Genomic DNA, 22,573 nt, shown 5'->3' with positions numbered 1-22,573 from the left:
GACTGCCAAAAGTTTGTCTCTACCTTTGTCTGAAAAGGAGAGCCACAGGATAGCTGTCCACTGTCTCTGGGAGACCTTCTGGACTTCACGGTCCCTCTCCAAAGCAGTAATCCACTTGTGGATATAATCCCCAGACTTGTTGGAGGGGGAGGAACTAACTATCCTGCTGAGATTCCTAACGTCAAAGTGTTCCTCCCTGACTTCGGAATTTCTAGCACTGCCACCATGGTTTTTTTTTTTTTTTTTTTTTTTTTTCTTCTCTCTCTCTCTCTCTCTCTCTCTCTCTCTCTCTCTCTCTCTCCCTCTCTCCCCTCTCTCCCCTCTCTCCCCTCTCTCCCCTCTCTCTCCCCTCTCTCTCGCCCCCCCCCCCAGGGCGTTCCGAAAGCTGTACCCTCAACCTAATGCTGCTCCCCAAAACTGGAGTGGGTGGACTCAGCAGAAGATGTTAAGGTGGATGAGGAGGACCTATTCCTCCTTGGAACCCTTTTCACCAATCCTGGGGAGTAAATGTGGACTTATTAGTGTGATTTGCTAGTGTGACTACCGGTCTTCAATTTTCAAGCACTGCACAGTGACCTAATTTCTTTAAATGTAAGGGCACTATACCCAGACTCTTGAGTCTGTTTAGCTCCCTCAACAGAAGACATGGTACTAGGGTAGAGTAAGTGTATCTACAAAACCATAGTGTTCTAAACTTTTAAGAGATTGGTGACAGGGCTATGCTAGACCCTTAACAACTCAATCCAAAAAGTTAGAAAAATACCAATTTGTTAAATGTACAGTATGAACCTAAGTCAGTAGTGGTTTCTTTTGGAAACTCACTTATGACTAAGTGGTAAAGAAATTAAAGTCTTTATTCCACTGCGCCACCACCAATGTAGGAGACTTGCTCAGGATATGATGTACACCTATATGTGAGGCACCCTGCACTGAATCCAGGAAACCCTCAGTGATAGTGTTGGAGGTTTTCAAATAACCAAAACTCTCAAAGGGTAGCTGTAGAGAGCAGCTAAGGCTTATCAGACAGGATGCAAAGCAAATGTAATAACCACAGGGACAGTCAATGATTTACACACAAGAAGTGTATTATTTATTAACACTCATGCACTAAACTAACTTTGGTATATCTCCTAACTGGAGATATGAACACATAAATTAGAAACAGGCCGGTATAAGCATATAATAACAAAGGCCCCTATTTGGGGAAGGGGGACATATATTAAAAGAAATGGGTAAGGAAAGACACAGATGACCAAGTCTGACACTCAAAGATCCTAAGGATTTGGGAAGTACTAGAACACCAAAGGTAAGTAGCAGGAATTCACCAGAAGCCTGTGTGCAGAGGTGTTACTTAGTGTTGAGTGTCCCACAGGATAATACTGGGTATGTCACAGTTAGGTAAATGTTGTGAACAGACCCTTCCCAGAGGGCCCAGAGGAAACCTGCTGGAACAAGGAAGGTTCAAGAGTGCCCCCATCCGTGGATACCAAGATAAGTGAAGGACCTACACCTGGGAACCCAGCCAGCAAGCCTTGCTGAGGACAACAGATGCACAGGAGTTCCATCCCAGCGGCTCCACCGAGGGACAACCGCCTTCCTAGTTGCAAAGAAGAAAGTCAGACCTCTAATGACCAGCGTCCACTACCTTAGAATGGTTTTAGCGCACTTACAAAGCCCAGAAAATTGAGTCTTGGGTTTGTAGGGGTACCTCTGCTCATACAGGGTTACCCTCACACTTGGAACCATGCACCCTGCCCTTGGGCTGAAGGAACTTCCTTAGGGGTGACTTATATAATCAAAGTGCATTGACCATCATATAAGGTAAACCTTATATCTGGGGTGAAAGGTGCCTCCCACGGCCTTCCTTTTAACTCCTTTGTACCCCACGATGATTTGATCATCCACCAGGTAAACTCTTGGGTGGTCAAGGCAGAACAACGATGCTCCTTTTGGGTCCGTACAGTGGAGTCTCTAATTCTCTTTGGAGGAGTGATGAGGAGAAAAGAAGGTAGGGAGGGTAATGTTCTGGCCTATATGGAAGGGAAAAACAACCTTCGGAAGATAGGAGGCAGATGTCTTGAGGAAAAGCTTGTCCGGGAAGAAGGTGGTGTAGGGAGGATGTTGCAAGAGTGCCTGCAATTCAGTGACCCTTCTGGCCGATGTAAAGGCCATAGAAGGGCTGTTTTGATGGTCAAAAGACTAAGAAGGCAATTATGGAGAGGCTTAAAGAGTGCACACGTGTAAAAGGTGACAACATGATTCATATACATGATGAATGGCTGGTGGGGAAATATCTGCCTCAAAAGCTTTTAAGAAACCTAGCCACAACAGGCAACTTAAATAAATAAGGCTTGTTTGGCAACTGCAATGATGAAATGGCTGAAAGATAACCTTTAACTGTGCCCAGAGCAGGGCCCTACAGAGCCGACGATGGAGCAAACAAAACAACGCTTGGATAAAAGTGAAGAAAGGGGGGGATGATGTGGAATTCACACCATGTCACTAACTTATCCCAAAGGCAGGCATTTACAGACTTGGTGGAGGGACATCTGCTTGCCAGAATAACATTTCAGACTTCGGGCGGAAGGTCAAAAGCTGTGAACTGTTGCCATTCAATTTCTACTCAAGAAGGTGAAGGGTACGCAGATACAGGTGGAGAACCTTCATCTGTTGCTGCAACACAAGTTCTCTTGAAGAACCAGCCTGATTGAGGAAAGATGGTCATGCTCAATAGCTCCGGATACCAGAATCTATGTGCCCAATCCAGAGCCACACTAATAACTAGGGCCCAGTTGTTCCTGATCTTCTGAGAACTCTGGGCAGGAGTAGTGTTGGGAAAAATGCATACAGGAGGCCGGAGCTCCACTCGTGAAGAAAAGCATCTCCGAGCAAGAGTTGCCCCTCTGCTGAAAGAGGCCTTGAACCACCTCTGAGTAGAGATGACATTTGTTATCCACTAGGCATCTTCGGGTAAGTTCATCTGTCCTGGCGTTCAGAAAGCCCTGCAAGGTGTTGAACTACCACAGAAATGCTCTGGCGTTCCAGCCATGTCGAGAGATGCAGAGGTGCTTGACATAGGATGAACAACCCCACACCGCTGTGTGTTTTGCAGTACCACATAGCAGTGGTGTTGTCCATGAACAAGTGCACCAGTCTTCCCCTGACTGAAGGAAGAAAGATGGACGGAAACTCCAACATGTTGATGTGAAGCTCGGACTCCACCGGAGACCAGAGTCATCTGACCTCCACCTCTCCCAAATGGTCTGCCAATCCCAGAAGTGACTAATCTGTAGGCCTACAGCCGCACTGTGTCCAGAACAGCTCTGACGAAAGGGAGTATCTGAGAGTCACACCTGACTTTGGCACATTGACAAAGTGAATCCCCGTGAGTGCAGAAGGTTCACCATAGTCTGGGAGTGGGAGACGACTGGCTAAGGTGAGCACATCTTCAACAGATAATCGTCAAGGTAGGAGAAGACAGGAACGTCCGCAGATGAGCTGCAACCACTGCCATTACCTTTGTGAACACCCAAGGGGAGCTGGTAAGGATGAAAGGGAGCACTGCAAATGCAAAGTGCTCTTGGCCCACCATGAACTGCAGGTAATGTTTGTGAGCAGGCAGGACAGGGATGTAAAGATATGCTTCCTGGAAGTCCAATGTTAGCATCCAGTCTCCTGGGTCCAGGGCAGACAGAACTTGGGCAAATGTGAGCATCTTGAATTTCTCCTTTTTCAGGAAAAGATTGAGAAGGTGCAGGTCTAACACCGGACGAAAGGCTTTGTCCTTCTTGGGCAACAGAAAGTAGAGGGATTAGGAACAATTACCTACTTTGATACTGGCGCACTTTCTGTGGCTGCCTTGGCCAAGAAAGCCAGCACTTCCTGACGGAGCAAGTTGAAGTGGTACTTCATCAGCCATTCTTATGTGGGTAGCATCGGTGAAGGGATAGTCATAATGGGAAGGGAGTAGCTGGTGGATACTGACCACCAGTGGTGCAGGTGATGGCATATCCTGTCCCCCACTGGATGCCAATGATGGTTGGAGGGCAACTAAAAGGATATGAAAGCAATGACTGCTGATGGTGGTGGTGGGTAATTTTTATGGGGGCGATTGGGGGGTTTGAGGACAGTCCTCTGCATACCTGTCCCATGTGGTCTACGGGACCCATGTCCTCAGTCACAAAAAGCCATGGAAGCATGCTGCCCATGGTGGCTGGGAGGGTATGGAAGTGTTTGGAGATGTTTTCTGTGGTCACAAAAAGGGGTGGACGGTGGACTTGAAGAGTGGGTGCTGAGAAAGGTCTCACCACCACCTTCACTCTGGATCCAACAAGAGATTTAAGGGGCCCGACTGGTGCTGAGGATGAACCTGCTTGCGGGGATCCAGTGGGGCTCCCTCCCAAACCTGAGGGGCACAAAGGTGATCCAGTGGGGTTGGGCCACCCAAATACGAGTTTCATGGCCTCATAAAAGTCTTTAAGGTGGATGGGGAAGTAAAGTCGGGGAAGTGCGGAATGGATCCTGATTCAGGCTCTGCCGAAGCGCAAGGCCTGGAGTGCTGATGCTCTCATGCCTTGTTGGAAGTCTTCGATGGGCACGGTGAAGTCAAAGACCTCTTCAACTTGTTCGACTTTTTTATGCATGTGGAACTTGCCTGACTTACTCGACGGCTTTGAGTGCGACGACAATCATCGGGTGCGCCTCGCGAAGTGGCCGAGGATAAGCCTATGGACCTGGCTGTAGCTCTACTGCCCTTAAAGAGCGCCAGCGCTGACTCTGCCTCTAATCCAAGAACCCAATAGCCATCAAAGGGCATGTCCATAAGCAAGGCTTGGGCATACCCTGAAAAAACTGTTGTTCTCAGCCAGGCATGGCACCGAAGGGCCACAGACTATCAAATCACTCCACCCAGCGAGTCAGTAGCATAGAGACCGCACTGTAAGGTGAACCTTGCTGTGTCCCTCCCATTGGCAATAGCATGGAGGAGTATGGTTTGGACCGCCTCCTAGACCATGGGCAGCATTTGCTCAACCATATTGCGGTACGACTGATGCAGCACCAAATGGCGCCACCTACCGGCTCAAATACATCCGGACCCAGTCTAATGCCTGGGGATTACTCTAAGTAAAGAAGTCTCTGCAGATATCTGCAATTAAGCGGCCCTGAACCAGCAGGGCAGAGGACCTTACACAGTAATCTTTAGGTAGAGCAGCCATGCAATTAAAGTCTGCATAGGATAGAGGGTCTTTGCATGCATTGCAATTTCCACAAATAGATCCTGTGTCATCAATAGCAAATACTGTATGTACCCAGAGATTTAATTGCTAAAGTAATAGAGGCTTCATCTGCATGAAGGGGTTAGATTCTCCAGAACTAGAGATTCACCTCTTGCAATGAGCAGTGACTGCACAAGCCGAGATCTAATCACCCAGAAAAAAAAAGTGTAAAAGAATGCAGGCTTCTGAATAACAATCTGCATGAGCAGATTTTTCATCTCTCAGCTGAGTCTGCAGCATGTCTTCAGTATATAAATGTCAAAAATTAGAGTCATCAAAAAGGGATACTCTGCAGCAAGGAACAGGTGCTTCTCAGGTTTTGCAAGTGAGACCTAGGCAGCTCTTCCAGTGACTATTGGAGCTTCCACCTCCAAAAACCTCTGAGTTAAATGCACTCCTAACAGAGCGTAAACAAGGCTCCTAAACATCCTTGTTTCACTTTTTTCTGCTGCATGCATCGCAGCATACTGTTACACAGAGTGCAGTGCATATACAGATAGCATGCTTAAAACTCATCTCCTGTTGTAACTGCAGGAGAGTCAAAAGTGAAGCCATCCATCAGTAAAATACACTCTTGAATGTTAAAGTGAGTGTCAAACGCAGATCCCAACTCTGAGCTGCTCTGTCCAGAGCAAAATTCACCACAAATGATCCCAGTTTCTATGAAGTGGCCTGACCATTAGGACAGCCAAGTGCACAATTTTAATGAAGGCTCTCAAAAGAAGCTGGAAGATGGGTGGACATCGTAGCAGGAGCTTAACTGGAAAAAAAACTCCACCACAAAGAAAGGTGTCTGTTGACTCTGTTCCAATAAGTTGTAAGTGACAACATTTACCATACATTTGGCTGCATAAATTCAAACCATATCATATTTCAATTTTACTCTTTTTATTTGCAAAGTAGCAGGCAGGATTCTAAGCCCATTTAACACCATGCATCCTCCAGGCTTCGGTCAAACAGACATATATTTTCAGCTTTATGAAAATAAAATGGTAAGCACTGTCTGTGTGAAGGTGAGGGAGCTCCTTTTTCAAAATTCAGAAAAGCATAACACTTATAACCATTAATTTTCAGAAGTTAGGAAAACAGTGAAAAAAATCCTCTGGAATTCACAAAATATAAAAACTGAAAACAGGAAACACCAAGAAATAAATTGGTTGCAGCTTTGTCAATTATGTGGTCCACAAGCCACCCACAAAATGACTGAGCAAGTTACAATACTGGAGGATACGGGTGATATTGCAGACTCATTTGTGCACTGGCCACTGCTGCGTTAGGTACAAAAGGACTGATGTTGGGACAAGCAAACTGAGAAAGCCAAAGTGATTTGCCAGTTACCTGGCTCTCCTGAAAGCTCTTGAGCATCCTGTCAGCTTTGCCACCAAAAAGGTGGGAGCTATTGCAGGGCATATCAATCAGGGACACTTGGACATCTACTGAGAACCATCCCCTTGTCCAGCACCTCCCCTAGGGAGGTCCAAAGACCTCTGCCAGGTGGCCACTTGATTCTGCCATCTTGGAAATAAGATGAGCAGAAGCCCTGGGAGCGTCTGACTTGTTAGTCCAGCTGGGTGACGTCCCTGCCCCACTCGACAGGTGGGTCATTGCAGTAAGTGTCCAACCCCTTTTCTGTGTTACTTAAGGGCTCCCCTAACTGTGGGACCCCAGATTTGTCTGCCAGACTTCAAGAATCGCCTGCAAGACACTTCTGCAGCCTAGACACCAGGACTGCAGCTGCCAAGAGCAAGTATGTAACCAGTAGGAGACCTCCTACTGCAACTTTTTTTCCAAGTCCTGCAAAGACTTCTGCAACCCCGAGGCCGTCCATCCTCCAGAGTCACTGGGACTCTGCCTGCACTTAGGAAAGCAAGAAGTAATTTCCCTTGCAGTGAAGGAGTCACTCTCCCGCATCCACAGACACCTCAATGACCAACTTGTGGATCCTGCTGTCCCATGGACTCTTCAAGGCTCTGCAACACAGGTGGTGGTTCTGTGGCTCTTCAGAGGTCTGACCTATCATCCTTGCAACTTGGAGATATGTGATCCCTCGCTGGAACTGTGTCTGCTAGTCATTGCCAAGGCTTGTTGGCTCTTCAGCCTGAAGATCTCCTAGCTCCAATAAGCCCTCGCCTCCAGCACTCTCCAACTCCAAGAACGATGTCCTCTCTGCAACTCCTGCGATGTGAGCCTCCCTCTTTCCTGTGCTGCTGAGGCCTCCCTGTGCCTGCTAGCAAAGGGTCCTGCTGGGGGGCTCCCATGATTTCTGCTGGCCCTGACCTACCTGCCAAAAATGGGTCACCTGGACCTTGCTGGTCCCCACAAATCTTGCAAACTCCGTGCAACGCTGCCCTGCATTTGCCACAGCTTGGTGGTGGCCCCGCTGACCACTCTGCAATTCAACAGCTCGTGCAGGACTCCTGAGATCCTCTCCTGCATCCCCTGGGCTCCACAACTGCACTTCTTCGTCCACCGTCCTACCGGAAAGCATCACAAAGAAGGGTGGGCATTGCCATCCTGTACCTCCTGGACACCTCCCGGTGACCTGGACTCTGTTCCCTCTATCCCTAGGTCCTCTTCTTCCGGAATCCATGCCTGAGTTCGACCGACCTGGTCCATGGTTCACATCAGCAGCTGGACAATCGAGGTCCCCACTGACTTCAATAGGAGGTCTCGACACAATTTCATCCCTATGCACCTTGGCTCCCCGGTGTGGGTACTCCACTGCTCTGGGTATCCATAAGGGGGGTCACTATCCAACCTCTCTTGTCCCAACGGGTTTCCTCAGGGTCTTCTGGGAAGGGTCCTAAAACGAGAAAACTCCAACTGCGACTGCCTCACGTTAGCCTATGAACACTGACCCGATATTACTCTGCACACAGACACCTGTGGAATCCTACTTACTTACCTTTGGGCTTTAAGTACTTCCTTAGTCCTAAGGGTCCTTGGGTGGTAGTGTGGGTTGAGAGTGATTTTCACATTCTATTTTTTAGTATATGAATGCCCCCATACGCCCCCCCAGCCCCCGTTAGTGCCCCATGTTATTTTAGGCCTTTACTTACCTGTTGCTAACTATATTTTTGAATGTCCATATCTCCGGGTAGGAAATATTCCCAAGTTCAGTCTAGACTTTTCATAACAATCTGTTGTCGAGACAAAGGTCCAGGCCAGGTGAAATCACTCTTCCCTTCCTGGGAGTCAAGAAACACCTGAACCCCCAAAATTTATCAGGTGATGGGAAGGTCACTTTCAGGTGCTTGGAAAGTTATTTTTTAATGCATCTTTCGAAACACTTCCCCTCGCCACTAAAATCAAATGCTCTCCCCTGTGTGACAGGGGAAAATGAGGTCAGAGTAGTTCAGGTGAATTGTAGACTCCCACTTGCTCAAACACCTACTTAATATCCAGATCACATATTTTCCACTGGAGCATCATCCTGAACTGAGTCAGGACAGCCTGCGGGGAACAGTAGCTATGGCTATTGAGCATATCCTGTTTAAGTAAGGTTGCTCGATTCTAATAGGCTAAGAGCTTAAAAGGAGTAAAAAGACCTGTGCAACAATTTCCAAAAGCTCAGCAGACTTGGATTTGAAGAAACACACCACTGAATGTATAGGCTAACATTTCCACCTAGATCTCAACCATTGGTGTCTGCACACACCATCCCTAAACCAAATCACAATAACAAAATTATATACAGTGTTTACTGTATGCTTTGAAAGGTCAAATCCATTTCCAACAATTTGTGCATTGGTAGGGTACTTTTTGAAGAACGAACATCTAAGCTCCTTTTGCAATACTGCAGAGGCAGATGTAATAGTAGACTTAACCTAATAAAACTGTGTAAGGAAATGCCTCCTTGGAATGGATACCCCCTGTCTTTTTGCCTTTGCTGATGCTAAGTTATGATTTGAAAGTGTGCTGGGACCGTGCTAATGAGGCCCCAGCACCAATGTTCTTTCCCTAAACGGTACCTTTGTCACCACAATTGGTACAACCCTGGCACTCAGGTAAGTCCCTTGTAACTGGTACCCCTGGTACCAAGGGCCCTGAGGCCAGGGGAGGTTTCTAAGGGCTGCAGCATGTCTTATGACACCCTGGAGACCCCTCACTCAGCACATACACACTGCTTCCCAGCTTGTGTGTGCTGGTGGGGAGAAAATGACTAAGTCAACAAGGCACTCCCCTCAGAGTGCCATGCCAACCTCCCACTGCCTGTGGCATAGGTAAGTCACCCCTTTAGCAGGCCTTACAGCCCTAAGGCAGGGTGCGCTATACCACAGGTGAGGGCATATGTGCATGAGCACTATGCCCCTACAGTGTCTAAGCAAAACCTTAGACATTGTAAGTGCAGGGTAGCCATAAGAGTATATGGTCTGGGAGTCTGTCATACACAAACTCCACAGTTCCATAATGGCTACACTGAAAACTGGGAAGTTTGGTATCAAACTTCTCAGCACAATAAATGCACACTAATGCCAGTGTGCACTTTATTGTAAAATACACCCAGAGGGCATCTTAAGAGATGCCCCCTGAAAACATACCCGACTTCCAGTGTGGGCTGACTAGTTTTTGCCAGCCTGCCACACACCACACATGTTGCTGGCCACATAGGGAGAGTGCCTTTGTCACTCTGTGGCCAGGAACAAAGCCTGTACTGGGTGGAGGTGCTTCTCACCTCCCCCTGCAGGAACTGTAACACCTGGCGGTGAGCCTCAAAGGCTCACCCCCTTTGTTACAGCGCCACAGGGCATCCCAGCTAGTGGAGATGCCCGCCCCTCCGGCCACTGCCTCCACTTTTGGGGCAAGGCTGGAGGAGATAATGAGGAAAACAAGGAGGAGTCACCCCCCCAGTCAGGACAGCCCCTAAGGTGTCCTGAGCTGAGGTGACTTTTACTTTTAGAAATCCTCCATCTTGTAGAAGGAGGATTCCCCCAATAGGATTATGGATGTACCCCCCTCCCCACAGCGAGGAGGCACAAAGAGGGTGTTAGCCACCCTCGGGGGCAGTAGCCATTGGCTACTGCCCTCCCAGACCAAAACACACCCCTAAATTCAGTATTTAGGGGCTCCCAGAACCGAGGAAGAGGGATTCCTGCAAGCTAATGAAGAAAAAGGACTGCTGACCTGAAGCCCTGCACTGAAGTCGGAGACAACAACTTATTTGGCCCCAGCCCCACCGGCCTGTCTCCCTACTTCGACGAAAACTGCAACAACGACGCATCCCACAGGGACCAGCGACCTCTGAAGCCTCAGAGGACTGCCCTGCATCTAAAGCACCAAGAAACTCCAGAGAACAGCGGCCCTGTTCAAGAAACTGCAACTTCCTGCAACAAAGAAGCAACTTTTAAGACCACACGTTTCCACTCTACACCAGACGCCCCCGGCTCGACCTGCAGAAAGCCAACACTACAGGGAGGACTCCCCGGTGACTGCGAGCCTGTGAGTAGCCAGAGTTGACCCCCCTGAGCCCCCACAGTGACGCCTGCAGAGGAAATCCAGAGACTCCCCCTGACCGCAACTGCCTGTAACAAGGAACCCGACCCCTGGAACCAGCACTGCACCCGCAGCCCTCATGACCTGAAGGAACCTAACTCCAGTGCAGGAGCGACCCCTAGTGACCCTCTGCCTAGCCCAGGTGGTGGCTACCCCGAGGAGCCCCCGTGCCTGCCTGCATCGTTGAAGAGACCCCCGGGTCTCCCCATTGATTCCTATCTGAAACCGATGCCTGTTTGCACTCTGCACCCAGCCGCCCCTGTGCCGCTGAGGGTGTACTTTCTGTGCCTGCTTGTGTCCTCCCCGGTGCCCTACAAAACCCCCCTGGTCTGCCCTCTGAGGACGCGGGTACTTACCTGCTGGCAGACTGGAACCGGGGCATCCCTGTTTCTATTGAAGCCTATGTGTTTTGGGCACCACTTTGACCTCTGCACCTGACCGGCCCTGAGCTGCTGGTGTGGTAACTTTGGGGTTGCCTTGAACCCCCAACGGTGGGCTACCTTGGACCCAACTTTGAACCCTGTAAGTGTTTTACTTACCTGTGAACCTAACAAATACTTACCTCCCCCAGGAACTGTTGATTTTTGCACTGTGTCCACTTTTAAAATAGCGTATTGCCATTTTCGTCAAAACTGTACATGATATTGTGATTATTCAAAGTTCCTAGAATACCTGAGTGAAATGCCTTTCATTTGAAGTATTACTTGTAAATCTTGAACCTGTGGTTCTCAAAATAAACTAAGAAAAGATATTTTTCTATATAACAACGTATTGGCCTGGAGTAAGTCTTTGAGTGTGTGTTCCTCATTTATTGTCTGTGTGTGTACAACAAATGCTTAACACTACCCTCTGATAAGCCTACTGCTCGACCACACTACCACAAAACAGAGCATTAGAATTATCTCTTTTTGCCACTTTCTTACCTCTAAGGGGAACCCTTGGACTCTGTGCACACTATTTCTTACTTTGAAATAGTATATACAGAGCCAACTTCCTACAAACTGCAACAGTGGTTTGGATTCCTTGTACCTTCAGGCAAAGGATAATGTGAGAAATGTAATGATCAAATTGCTATTGCATACGGTGCAGATTTATTTCTACGTACCGTGAATCGAATTCACATACTCAGTGATAATATCTGCTGTGTTACGTGCCTTGATTTATGGTTATTTTGTAATGCTCTTCTCTTTTTCCTGCTTTTCAAAACAAAAAAAGATGTATACAAAAAGAAAATGCAGCAGTGGAAGCATCAGAGTGCAGTTTTTTTTAACACAAAACATGCACAGGTTTATGAAGCCCAACGGAGTTGTAATGACAGAAGCAGAGATAGCCTTGCGATCCCACCCCTTAGTTAATCCAACATAGGATGACGTTCCTCAAAAGGATGGTGAAATCAGTGTGAGGTCTAGCATTTTGAGGTACCACTTCCTTACAAAGAAGATATGCTCCTCAACTTTAAGAGGACCTCTTATGCAGATTCTACTGAGAGCCCTCCACTTTCCAAACCAACGTCCAACAATAGCCCACCTTCTCAGTTACACAGAATTAGATACAGATTTGGGAATCGCCACTCCAGCAGCTCAGCTGTCATTCTCGCTTCAAGCATCTGATTGTTTCTAGGCAGATTTAATTTCACCAGCCTCTAGAGTCTTCAAAAGTATTTTCACATATACTTCAGTTGAAGTAACACAAACTTTCAGAAGGAAACAAACAACCAAACATAAGACAAAAATACTGTCATATTTTGTTTAAAAACTTGGGTCTCAAGACCAGTGAGTTGGGGTCCCTACATTTTTCAATGTGCACCATTGCAATCATTTATTAAATCTTACTGAAAAGTTTCATAAACTATTTTGAAAAGCCAACCAGACATAGTCAGTAAATGATCACGTGGCATGATAAACAGATATTCAGCAAGTGGTGAGCCATACTCCGATGAGATTCAAATATATTAAATTTGAAATTCACAACACTCTCACACAACCCATTTCTACAGAAATTGCTGCAGCATGTGAAGATGAAAAATAACTTACTGAGGCAAAATTTCTGAAGCCATGAAAATTTTCTCTACTAATTCAGAAAGTGTGTTCAGCAGGTGAGCCAAGTTAGTGTTTACATCTTCGTTTTTTTCCAATTTTGAAGGATTTAGCTAAAAAAGTAAGAGAAATTAAAACATTGCTATGGGTAATTACAATTTAAAAAGGTAAAACAATCATACTTTGTCTTACTATCGCTAGTGCACAGTTACTATCAATACTAAAGAAGTTTAAGGTGAATGAGCATACTAGAAACTTTTCTAGTACAGCAATTACAGGAAGGGTGAGAGTGCCCTGAAAATCTGCAACACAGCACTCCTCCTGGTGGATTTGGTCCACCCTCGGCACACATCACTCTCAAACAATGATTCCAGAATGGAGCTATGGCTGCAGGTGATGGTAATGTTAGAGAAACTTTGCATCAGAAATATCCTAGACACCACATTTGGTAGATTAATCTTAAGCATTGTTGCGTACTGTCTTTCTCTAAAGTCCTAGGAACGGTGAATCTAGCAGAGTTCAAGCACAGGCAAGTAACAGTTACATATTTCATGTAATTGAATTCCGAGCAGCAACTACCCTGTCTCATACATTCTTGTCTTTTCTTCTCTGTGTTCAAAGGGACGTTAGGGAAAATGGGGTGGGGTGCCCCCCAACATGACACCCATTCCACCTCTAAGCAGATTGCTCAAATCACTTTTAGGTACAGGACACCCCTCATATGACACAAATTCACAGATTTCCACACAAAGTTCTCCAGTACATCAGAAACGTTTTGTAGGCAAATGGATTCTATCCCTCCTGTCCCTCTTTTCCTGGTCTAGGATGTCTACTGCACTACTACTAGGGAAAACTGGTTTGGGGCCAATACGAGAAGCTGCCCTCCAAAAGGAGATATCTTATTAGTGAGAAAGTTGAAAAGATATCTTAAAGATGGTACTATACCTCATACATATCATACGCAGATGAGAGGTTAAAGGATGCCTCCATACATTGCATCCAAGAATTACAAAGCTGATATATAATGCGGGTGGGCAAGCAGGATGGGTGCGGATCAGTTCATACCCAACATTTACGTCCAAAACTTGATGACTATCTTATTATCCCAAACAGACAACATGCTTGTACCTGCATGCTGTGGGTGGGACATTCTAATGGTATATCAGATCACAATGCTGAAACATCACTACCTGCAACAGATTCGACGGCTCACAAGACACAGATACTCAAGTGGCCAGGAGAAAGCTTTCTAGGTGACGTGGGGCACAAATAATATCGGAACATATAAGAGTACTTTTCCTATTTCTCCGTACAATTCGTTGATAAACCAGAGCATTTTTCCCAGCCAATGAGATGGCAGAAGTCTCATGGCATTAGGTGTTACATGTGCTCCAATATATGAACTTCGGTTCTCTTTATTCTGGCTGTATCATGTTTCGAATCACACAGCCATTGGTCCAGCATACAACCAAAGTGGTAATGTTGGACAACTGGGTACAGCAGTGATACCTAAAATATGGGTTACGACCAAGTGGTGGGTTTCAAACAGATTTTAGGTGGGTTCTAGTGATGTGTGTGTTCGCAGCATTGTCCTATTCAAATCATGTTACAACAGAATAACCATAACCTAATTCCATGTCTTTTTCAATGAGAACAGGAAAGTTCTCTTCAAAGATGAGAGATATGAAGATGTGGAAATATGTTAGTGGTTAATCGGCTGTAACAAGATTTAAATAGGACAATCATGGGAACACACACATCACTGGGAACACAAGCACGCCTATCAACTAGTATCAGGTTGCATTTACTTCATAAACAAAGTATTTGGACCACTAGGCCTGGGGAGGAGTGAGTTCCAAATCAAGCACACACTTTAACTTTGACTGAATCAGTCCTACAGGCCTTCCTGCAGAACTGGTCTGAAAGTAATTACATTAAATTCTCTAGATAGCCTAGTCCTCCACTGGCCCTGAGAAGAGGTGTGTGCAGCTGGCAAGACCAAGATACTGCAATCTGCATCCCCAAAGTCAGACTGAGCCTACTGATCTGCTAAAACAGCAGAAAAAGCAGATGTACATTTTGTCAGGATTATCTACGTATCAGCTATCAAAGGATTGCGATTTCAGCTTCTGCGCAAATGGGTTAGAAGCAAACTACACCCATATTTTAATGACTGTAACACATTCCTAACAAAATTCCTGGTGGAAAAAAAATCTGATTATGTTCTACCAGATTGTGCATGATTGTGTCATAGCACTCCGTTGGCAATGCACGCTTTATGCTCTGCGCACCAGCCAGTAGGTGTCGTTATTGCAGGCAGCAATATTCTTTCTTGATTAATAAATATTAAACAACAGTATTAAAAAATTATTACATTAGGAATTTGCGCCCGCATCATGTACATTAAAGCTATGTGGTTCACAAACTTTTTTAGTTCTAAAAAGTGGATGGTGCCTTTAGAAGGTTTGGAAGCACTGGGTTAAAGGAACAGAGCATGGATGTCCCTTTCCCTCTGTACTATTTGCTCTGGGAGCCAGGCCCAATGTTGAGCTGCTATATATGGGGAAGGGCAACAGTAGTAACTTAGACAATTGTAACATGCAGTTTAAATACATGCCGGTAACATACTGGTTTAAATGACTGCCTAGTATGATCCCGATACTGTGCAGTATGCTGGCAGCATTAGGTGATATATCTGGCTTCCATATAAACTAATACATACTGATGCATGCTGATCATGTGCTTCATAGGCACGTTGAAGGGGAGAGGGGGAGTGCAGCCTCCCCCACACTACTCCCAATATTGCCTTCGAAATGTGGAACATCCTTCAGAAAGGGAGGAATTGAAATGAAAAACTTTTCAGCACCGGGAGGGGTGTTCAGTTGTTTGGCCATCGAGAATCTGTCGTCCAAGATGATGCTGAGGTTTTTAGCTTGGTCAGTGGGGATGGGTGCGGGGCCCAGGTCTGTTGGCCACCAAGAATCGTCCAATGGACAGATCTTGGCCCCCAAGATCAGGACTTCTGTTTTATCCTTGTTTAATTGTTGGCACTTCTGTTCCATCCAGTTTGCTATGTTTGACATGCAGGTGGTGAAGTTAGTCCTGGTGGTGTGGTTGTTTTCTGTGAGTTAGAGGATGAGCAAGGTGTCATTTGCATTTGAGAAAGTTTTTTGATTCCGAGGGCTCTTATGACGTGTGCTAGTGCCACATGTAAACGATGAAGAGGGTAAGGCTCAGGGGTGATCCTTGAAGGACTCTGCAGATGAAGTTATTGGGTTCAGAAGTGCATAGCGAAAGCCTGACTTGCTGGGACCTGTTGGAGAGAAAAAGAGGCCAACCATCTCACAGCAGGACCATGTACTCCAGAGTTTTGAAATCTTGTGATAAGGGTGCTGTGGGAGACAGTATCAAAGGCTACAGAGAAGTTGACTAGTATGAGTATGCAGTTTCCTCTTTGCCCATGATGGTCCGGATGTTGTCAGTTGCTCCTCTGAAAGCAGTTTCCCTGATGTGATAGTCATGGAATCCAGGCTGCAAGATGTCTAGTAGGTAGGTAGTGCTGTTCAAGATGGTTGGAAAGTTGTTTGTTGATAGCTTTTTACAGGGCTTTGGATGGGAAGGGCAGGAATGAGATGGGGTTGTAGCTGAGAAGCCATTTTTGGACCGCTGTGATTTTTGCATGTTTCCAGTTATCCAGGAAGGCTCCACTTTGGATGGAGGTGTTGATGATGGTGGTGAGATGGTAGATGATCAGAGTTCCTCCTAGGCTGTAGTTATGGTGGGGACAAGGGTCGGAAGGGGACCCAGACCAAATTATTCTCAAGAATTTCTGCTGTCTCTTCTGGGGTCAGGGATTTCCAGTTTCTGGTCTGGTGGTAGTGGGCAGCTGGTTGATCAGTTCTTGTGTCTTGAGTTGGGGTCGAAGTTGCTGTATATTTGTGTACGAGAGAAATCAGAGTGGTTGCCCCAGAGGTCTTGTAAAGGAATGATGGAGATGGTGGTGGCTGAGGAGTTGGAAAATTCTTTGATAATGTTGAAGAAATCTTTAGAGTTGCTGGAGCTGTTGTTTTCCAGTCAGAGCCAGGGCTGTTTTTCTTTAGGCTTAGGAATAGGTAAGGACATGGGGTAGTAAGGGTTTGAATGGATCTTTATCATAATTTAGACTTTTAGGGTCCAGGGTTGGGTAAGTGTACAGAAAATAAGTATTTAAGAGTTCAAGGAAGGGTAAGCGTGGTATAGACTTTTTGGGGATTAGGGGTGGGTAAGGTTAAGAGTATATAAACTTTTAAATTTGTAGGTATAGTTTCTCTCTTTCTCACTCTATATATATAAATATATATATATATACACACACACACACACACCCCCACACATGTATGGATATGTACCTAAAATATTAAAGTGATGGTCATCACTGTGTATTTATAGTTAAAACATAGCTACCCCAGGAAATGGATTACAAAAAAAAAAAAACTCACAACACCGTTAAATACATTTTCATTAAACTTTCCAAAAAAATAAAAAAGTTCAACCATCTCCGCTTCTTTCTGTAAAGTTTGGGGGTGATCTGTTAAGATGGGCTAAGAAAAAGAGAGGGGTGGGGCAAAACCCTATTTCGCCATGCAATTTCAAAAGGGATTTTTCAACACAGCTACAGTCAAAACATCTAAACAGAATCATACCAAATCTGTTCGGATTTCTTGAGAAATTACGTTTCTAAATGTATAGATATATGGAAGGTTTGGTTCACGGGCACACAATTAAAAAAAAAAAATTGCAACAGGCCTGACCTCTGCCATGCACTGCAACAGTTGGCAAAGATAATTATGAAATCTTACTTTATGATTAAAGAAAAAAACACATAAATTCACTGAAAAAAAGCAAAGGTGAATGTGACGTTATAGTAAGGTCTGGAAATAATATCTTACTTTACTTTAACAAAAAAAAAAAAAAACTGACATTTACAGAAATATACCAAAGTTTAAAGTGATGTTATAGTTGGGTAAAAAGCTTGCACTTTCTCCATGCACTGCTTATACCCTTTCATATTATATCATTTATACCATCTATAATTATAGCATTTATAATAACACTTATGGAATCGCAAATCATATAATTTGTGAGAACACAGTGCACGGTAGAGTGGCAAGTTATAGTTAATGTATTGTGGTTGATGAGTCCAATACACTGTGTATTGAGGTGCGCAAGTTATAATAATCTGAAGGTGTTGCATAAATTATAAAGTGTATGCATAGCTTTAGAATTTACAATGTCTGTATAGTTTACATTTCGTGTGTATAGGTACAATAAATAAAGTTTTCCTAACTATAACAAAGGTTTAACCTTTGTTTTTTTCATTGAATGTTACTTTTTTCTTTTTAATAAAAATGCATTTCAAGTTGTAGAGTCCAGTGTCGTAAAAAGGAGTGTTGCACAGTACAGTAGAGGAGAGTGTCAAATAGCATAGTGGAGTAGAGTGGCGTAGCGCACGGTAGATTAAAGTGTCAGACAGCAATGGCGTGATGTATAGTATAATGGTGTAGAGTGCACTAGAGTGGACACCCGTAGAGCAGAGTCTAGTAAACTGCCAAAATGGAGTGGCGTCTTTTACAGTACAGTGGAGTGGTATGTAGTAGAGTGTTGAAAACTATTGCAGAGTGGAGTAAAATGTTTTACAATGGAGTATTAGGGCACTGCATGGAGTAGAGGGTTGTACAGTGTAGGGGCACAGAGTGTAGTAGAGTCTTGTAGGATGAAGCTGCAAACAGTGGAGTAGTGTGAGGCAGAGTGGAGCGGTGTAGAGTGGAGTGCTGTACAGTGCCATAGAGTGAGGTAAAGTGTCAGGCAGTTGGGTAGAGTGGGGTCTAGTGAAGTGGTATAGAATGGAGTAGTGTGTTGTACAGTAGAGCTGCATGGAGTGGACTGGGGAAGCATACAGTGGGGTGAAGTGATGTAGAATGGAGTGGAATGTCATGCAGTGGAGTGGACTGGTGCGTTGTAGAATGTGCTAGGGTGATGTGGAGAACCACAGAGTGGATTACAGTGGTGTACAGGGGATTGCCATGAAGTAGAGTAAATATATATATATATATATATATATATGGAAAATGTCACTTACCCAGTGTACATCTGTTCGTGGCATTAGTCGCTGCAGATAAACATGCTGTGCACATCCCGCCATCTGGTGTTGGGCTCGGAGTGTTACAAGTTGTTTTTCTTCGAAGAAGTCTTTTCGAGTCACAAGATCGAGGGACTCCTCCCATTTCGGCTCTATTGGCATGGGCGTCGACTCCATCTTAGATTGTTTTCCCCGCAGAGGGTGAGGTAGGAGTTGTGTATGCTAGTAATAGTGCCCATGCAATGGAGTGAATACGTATGTACATAATGTAGTTTAAAGTAATATATTTACAAGATCAACTTCTAAACGGCTACAGGCTCCCGGGGAGGCGGGTGGGCGCATGTGAATCTGCAGCGACTAATGCCACGAACAGATGTACACTGGGTAAGTGACATTTTCCGTTCGACGGCATGTGTAGCTGCAGATACACATGCTGTGCATAGACTAGTAAGCAGTTATCTCCCCAAAAGCGATGGTTCAGTCTGTAGGAGTTGAAGTTGTTTGAAACAATGTTCGTAGTACTGCTTAACCTACTGTGGCTTGTTGTGCCGTTAACACATCTACACAGTAGGGTTTGGTAAATGTATGAGGCGTAGACCATGTAGCTGCCTTACATATTTCGGTCATTGGAATATTTCCTAGAAAGGCCATGGTAGCACCTTTCTTTCTAGTTGAGTGTGCCTTTGGTGTAATAGGCAGTTCTCTTTTTGCTTTAAGATAACAGGTTTGAATGCACTTAACTATCCATCTAGCAATGCCTTGTTTAGAAATTGGATTTCCTGTATGAGGTTTTTGGAAAGCAATAAATAATTGTTTTGTTTTTCGAATAAGTTTTGTTCTGTCAATGTAGTACATTAACGCCCTTTTGATGTCTAATGTATGTAGTGCTCTTTCAGCTACATAATCTGGCTGTGGGAAGAACACTGGTAATTCTACTGTTTGATTCAAGTGGAACGGTGATATGACTTTTGGTAAAAAATTAGGATTTGTCCGTAGAACTACTTTATGCTTGTGTATTTGAATAAATGGTTCCTGTATGGTAAATGCTTGAATTTCACTTACTCTTCTTAGAGACGTAATGGCAATTAAAAATGCAACTTTCCATGTTAAGTATTGCATTTCACAAGAGTGCATGGGCTCAAAAGGTGGACCCATGAGTCGTGTTAAGACAATGTTGAGGTTCCATGAAGGAACTGGTGGTGTTCTTGGTGGTATAATTCTCTTTAGGCCCTCCATAAACGCTTTTATGACTGGTATCCTAAATAGTGAAGTTGAGTGCGTAATTTGCAGGTAAGCTGAAATTGCGGTAAGATGTATCTTAATGGAAGAAAAAGCTAGCTTTGACTTTTGCAAATGTAGTAAGTATTTTACGATGTATTTGGCAGATGCGTGTAAGGGTTGAATTTGATTATTATGGCAGTAATAAACAAATCTTTTCCACTTATTTGCATAGCAATGTCTAGTGGTAGGTTTCCTAGCTTGTTTTATGACCTCCATACATTCCTGTGTAAGGTCTAAGTGTTCGAACTCTAGGACTTCAGGAGCCAAATTGCTAGATTCAGCGATGCTGGATTTGGGTGTCTGATCTTTTGTTTGTGTTGCGTTAACAGATCTGGTCTGTTTGGTAGTTTGACATGAGGCACTACTGAGAGGTCTAGTAGTGTTGTGTACCAAGGTTGTCTTGCCCATGTTGCCGCTATTAGTATGAGTCTGAGTTTGTTTTGACTCAACTTGTTTACCAGATATGGAAGGAGTGGGAGAGGGGGAAAAGCGTAAGCAAATATCCCTGACCAACTCATCCATAACGCATTGCCCTGAGACTGATCTTGTGGGTACCTGGATGTGAAGTTTCGGCATTTTGCATTTTCCTTTGTTGCAAGTAGATCTATTTGTGGTGTTCCCCAACTCTGGAAGTAAGTGTTCAGTATTTGGGGGTGAATATCCCATTCGTGGATCTGTTGGTGATCCCGAGAGAGATTGTCTGCCAACTGATTCTGAATTCCTGGAATAACTTGTGCTATTAGGCGAATGTGGTTGTGAATCGCCCAATGCCATATTTTCTGTGCCAGGAGACACAACTGTGTTGAGTGTGTCCCTCCCTGTTTGTTTAGGTAATACATCGTTGTCATGTTGTCTGTTTTGACAAGAATGTGTTTGTGGCTTATTATGGGTTGAAATGCTTTCAGCACTAGAAATACTGCCAATAGTTCTAAGTGATTTATGTGAAACTGTTTTTGCTGAGTGTCCCATTGTCCCTGGATGCTGTGTTGATTGAGGTGTGCTCCCCACCCTATCATGGAGGCATCTGTCGTTATTACATATTGTGGCACTGGGTCTTGGAAAGGCCGCCCTTGGTTTAAATTTATATTGTTCCACCATTGAAGCGAGGTGTATGTTTGGCGGTCTACCAACACCAGATCTAGAAGTTGACCCTGTGCCTGTGACCACTGTGATGCTAGGCACTGTTGTAAGGGCCGCATGTACAACCTTGCATTTGGGACAATGGCTATGCATGAGGACATCATGCCTAGGAGTTTCATCACCATTTTGACTTGTATTTTTTGTTTTGGATACCTGGCATGTATTACATTGTGAAATGCCTGAACCCTTTGTGGGCTTGGAGTGGCAATCCCTTTTGCTGTGTTGATTGTCGCCCCTAAGTATTGCTGTGTTTGACACGGCAGAAGGTGTGACTTTGTGTAGTTGATTGAGAAACCTAGTTTGTGGAGGCTTTTTATGACATACTTTGTGTGTTGTGAACACCGTTCTAGCGTGTTGGTTTTGATTAACCAATCGTCTAGGTAAGGGAACACATGTATTTGCTGCCTTCTGATATGTGCAGCTACTACTGCCAGGCATTTTGTAAAAACTCTTGGCGCAGTTGTTATTCCGAATGGCAACACCTTGAATTGGTAATGTACCCCTTGGAATACAAACCTTAAGTACTTTCTGTGTGAAGGATGTATCGGTATATGGAAATATGCATCCTTTAGGTCTAGTGTTGTCATGTAGTCTTGTTGTTTGAGCAGTGGGATTACGTCCTGTAATGTCACCATGTGAAAGTGATCTGATTTGATGTAGGTATTTAATGTTCTGAGATCTAATATAGGTCTCAGACCCCTTGTCTTTTTTGGGTATGAGAAAGTACAGAGAGTAAACTCCTGTTCCTTTCTGTTGGTTTGGTACTAATTCTATTGCTTCCTTCTGTAGCAATGCCTGAACTTCTAGTCCTAGAAGATCTATATGTTGTTTTGACATATTGTGTGTTTTCAGTGGCACGTTTGGAGGGAATTTGAGAAATTCTATGCAATAACCATGCTGGATAATTGCCAGTACCCAAGTGTCTGTTGTTATCTCCTCCCAATGTTTGTAAAATTTGCTTAGTCTCCCCCCCACAGGTGTTGTGTTGGGGATTTCTGACTTGGAAGTCACTGCTTGTTTTGAGGAGTTTTGGAGCTTTGGAACTTCCCTCTATTCTTTTGGAATTGTCCCCCTCTATATTCCCCCGAAAACTTCCCTGCTGATATTGGCTTTGATAAGTGGGCCTTGCTTGTGAGGTTGTGGCCTCTGTAGGTTGACCTCGAAACCCTCCCCTAAATTGTGTTTTGCGAAATGTGCCCCTGCTCTGTGGGGAGTATAGTGCGCCCATG

At 44.8% G+C, this 22,573-nt stretch overlaps 1 protein-coding gene across 1 annotated transcript in view; it reads right to left on the bottom strand.

The window, feature by feature from the left end:
- Window positions 1-22,573, bottom strand: part of RASA1 (RAS p21 protein activator 1) — a 700,806-nt gene that overhangs the window by 276,762 nt on the left and 401,471 nt on the right. The window contains exon 19 of the mRNA XM_069224876.1: window positions 12,803-12,918. Coding sequence (XP_069080977.1) covers window positions 12,803-12,918 — 116 coding nt within the window. The remainder of the gene's footprint in view (window positions 1-12,802; window positions 12,919-22,573) is intronic.

This window comes from Pleurodeles waltl, chromosome 1_1, assembly GCF_031143425.1.
Source record: "Pleurodeles waltl isolate 20211129_DDA chromosome 1_1, aPleWal1.hap1.20221129, whole genome shotgun sequence".
Lineage (NCBI taxonomy): Eukaryota > Metazoa > Chordata > Amphibia > Caudata > Salamandridae > Pleurodeles > Pleurodeles waltl.
Note: the sequence above shows the minus strand (reverse complement) of the source record. Positions and strands in the feature narration are given on the sequence as shown.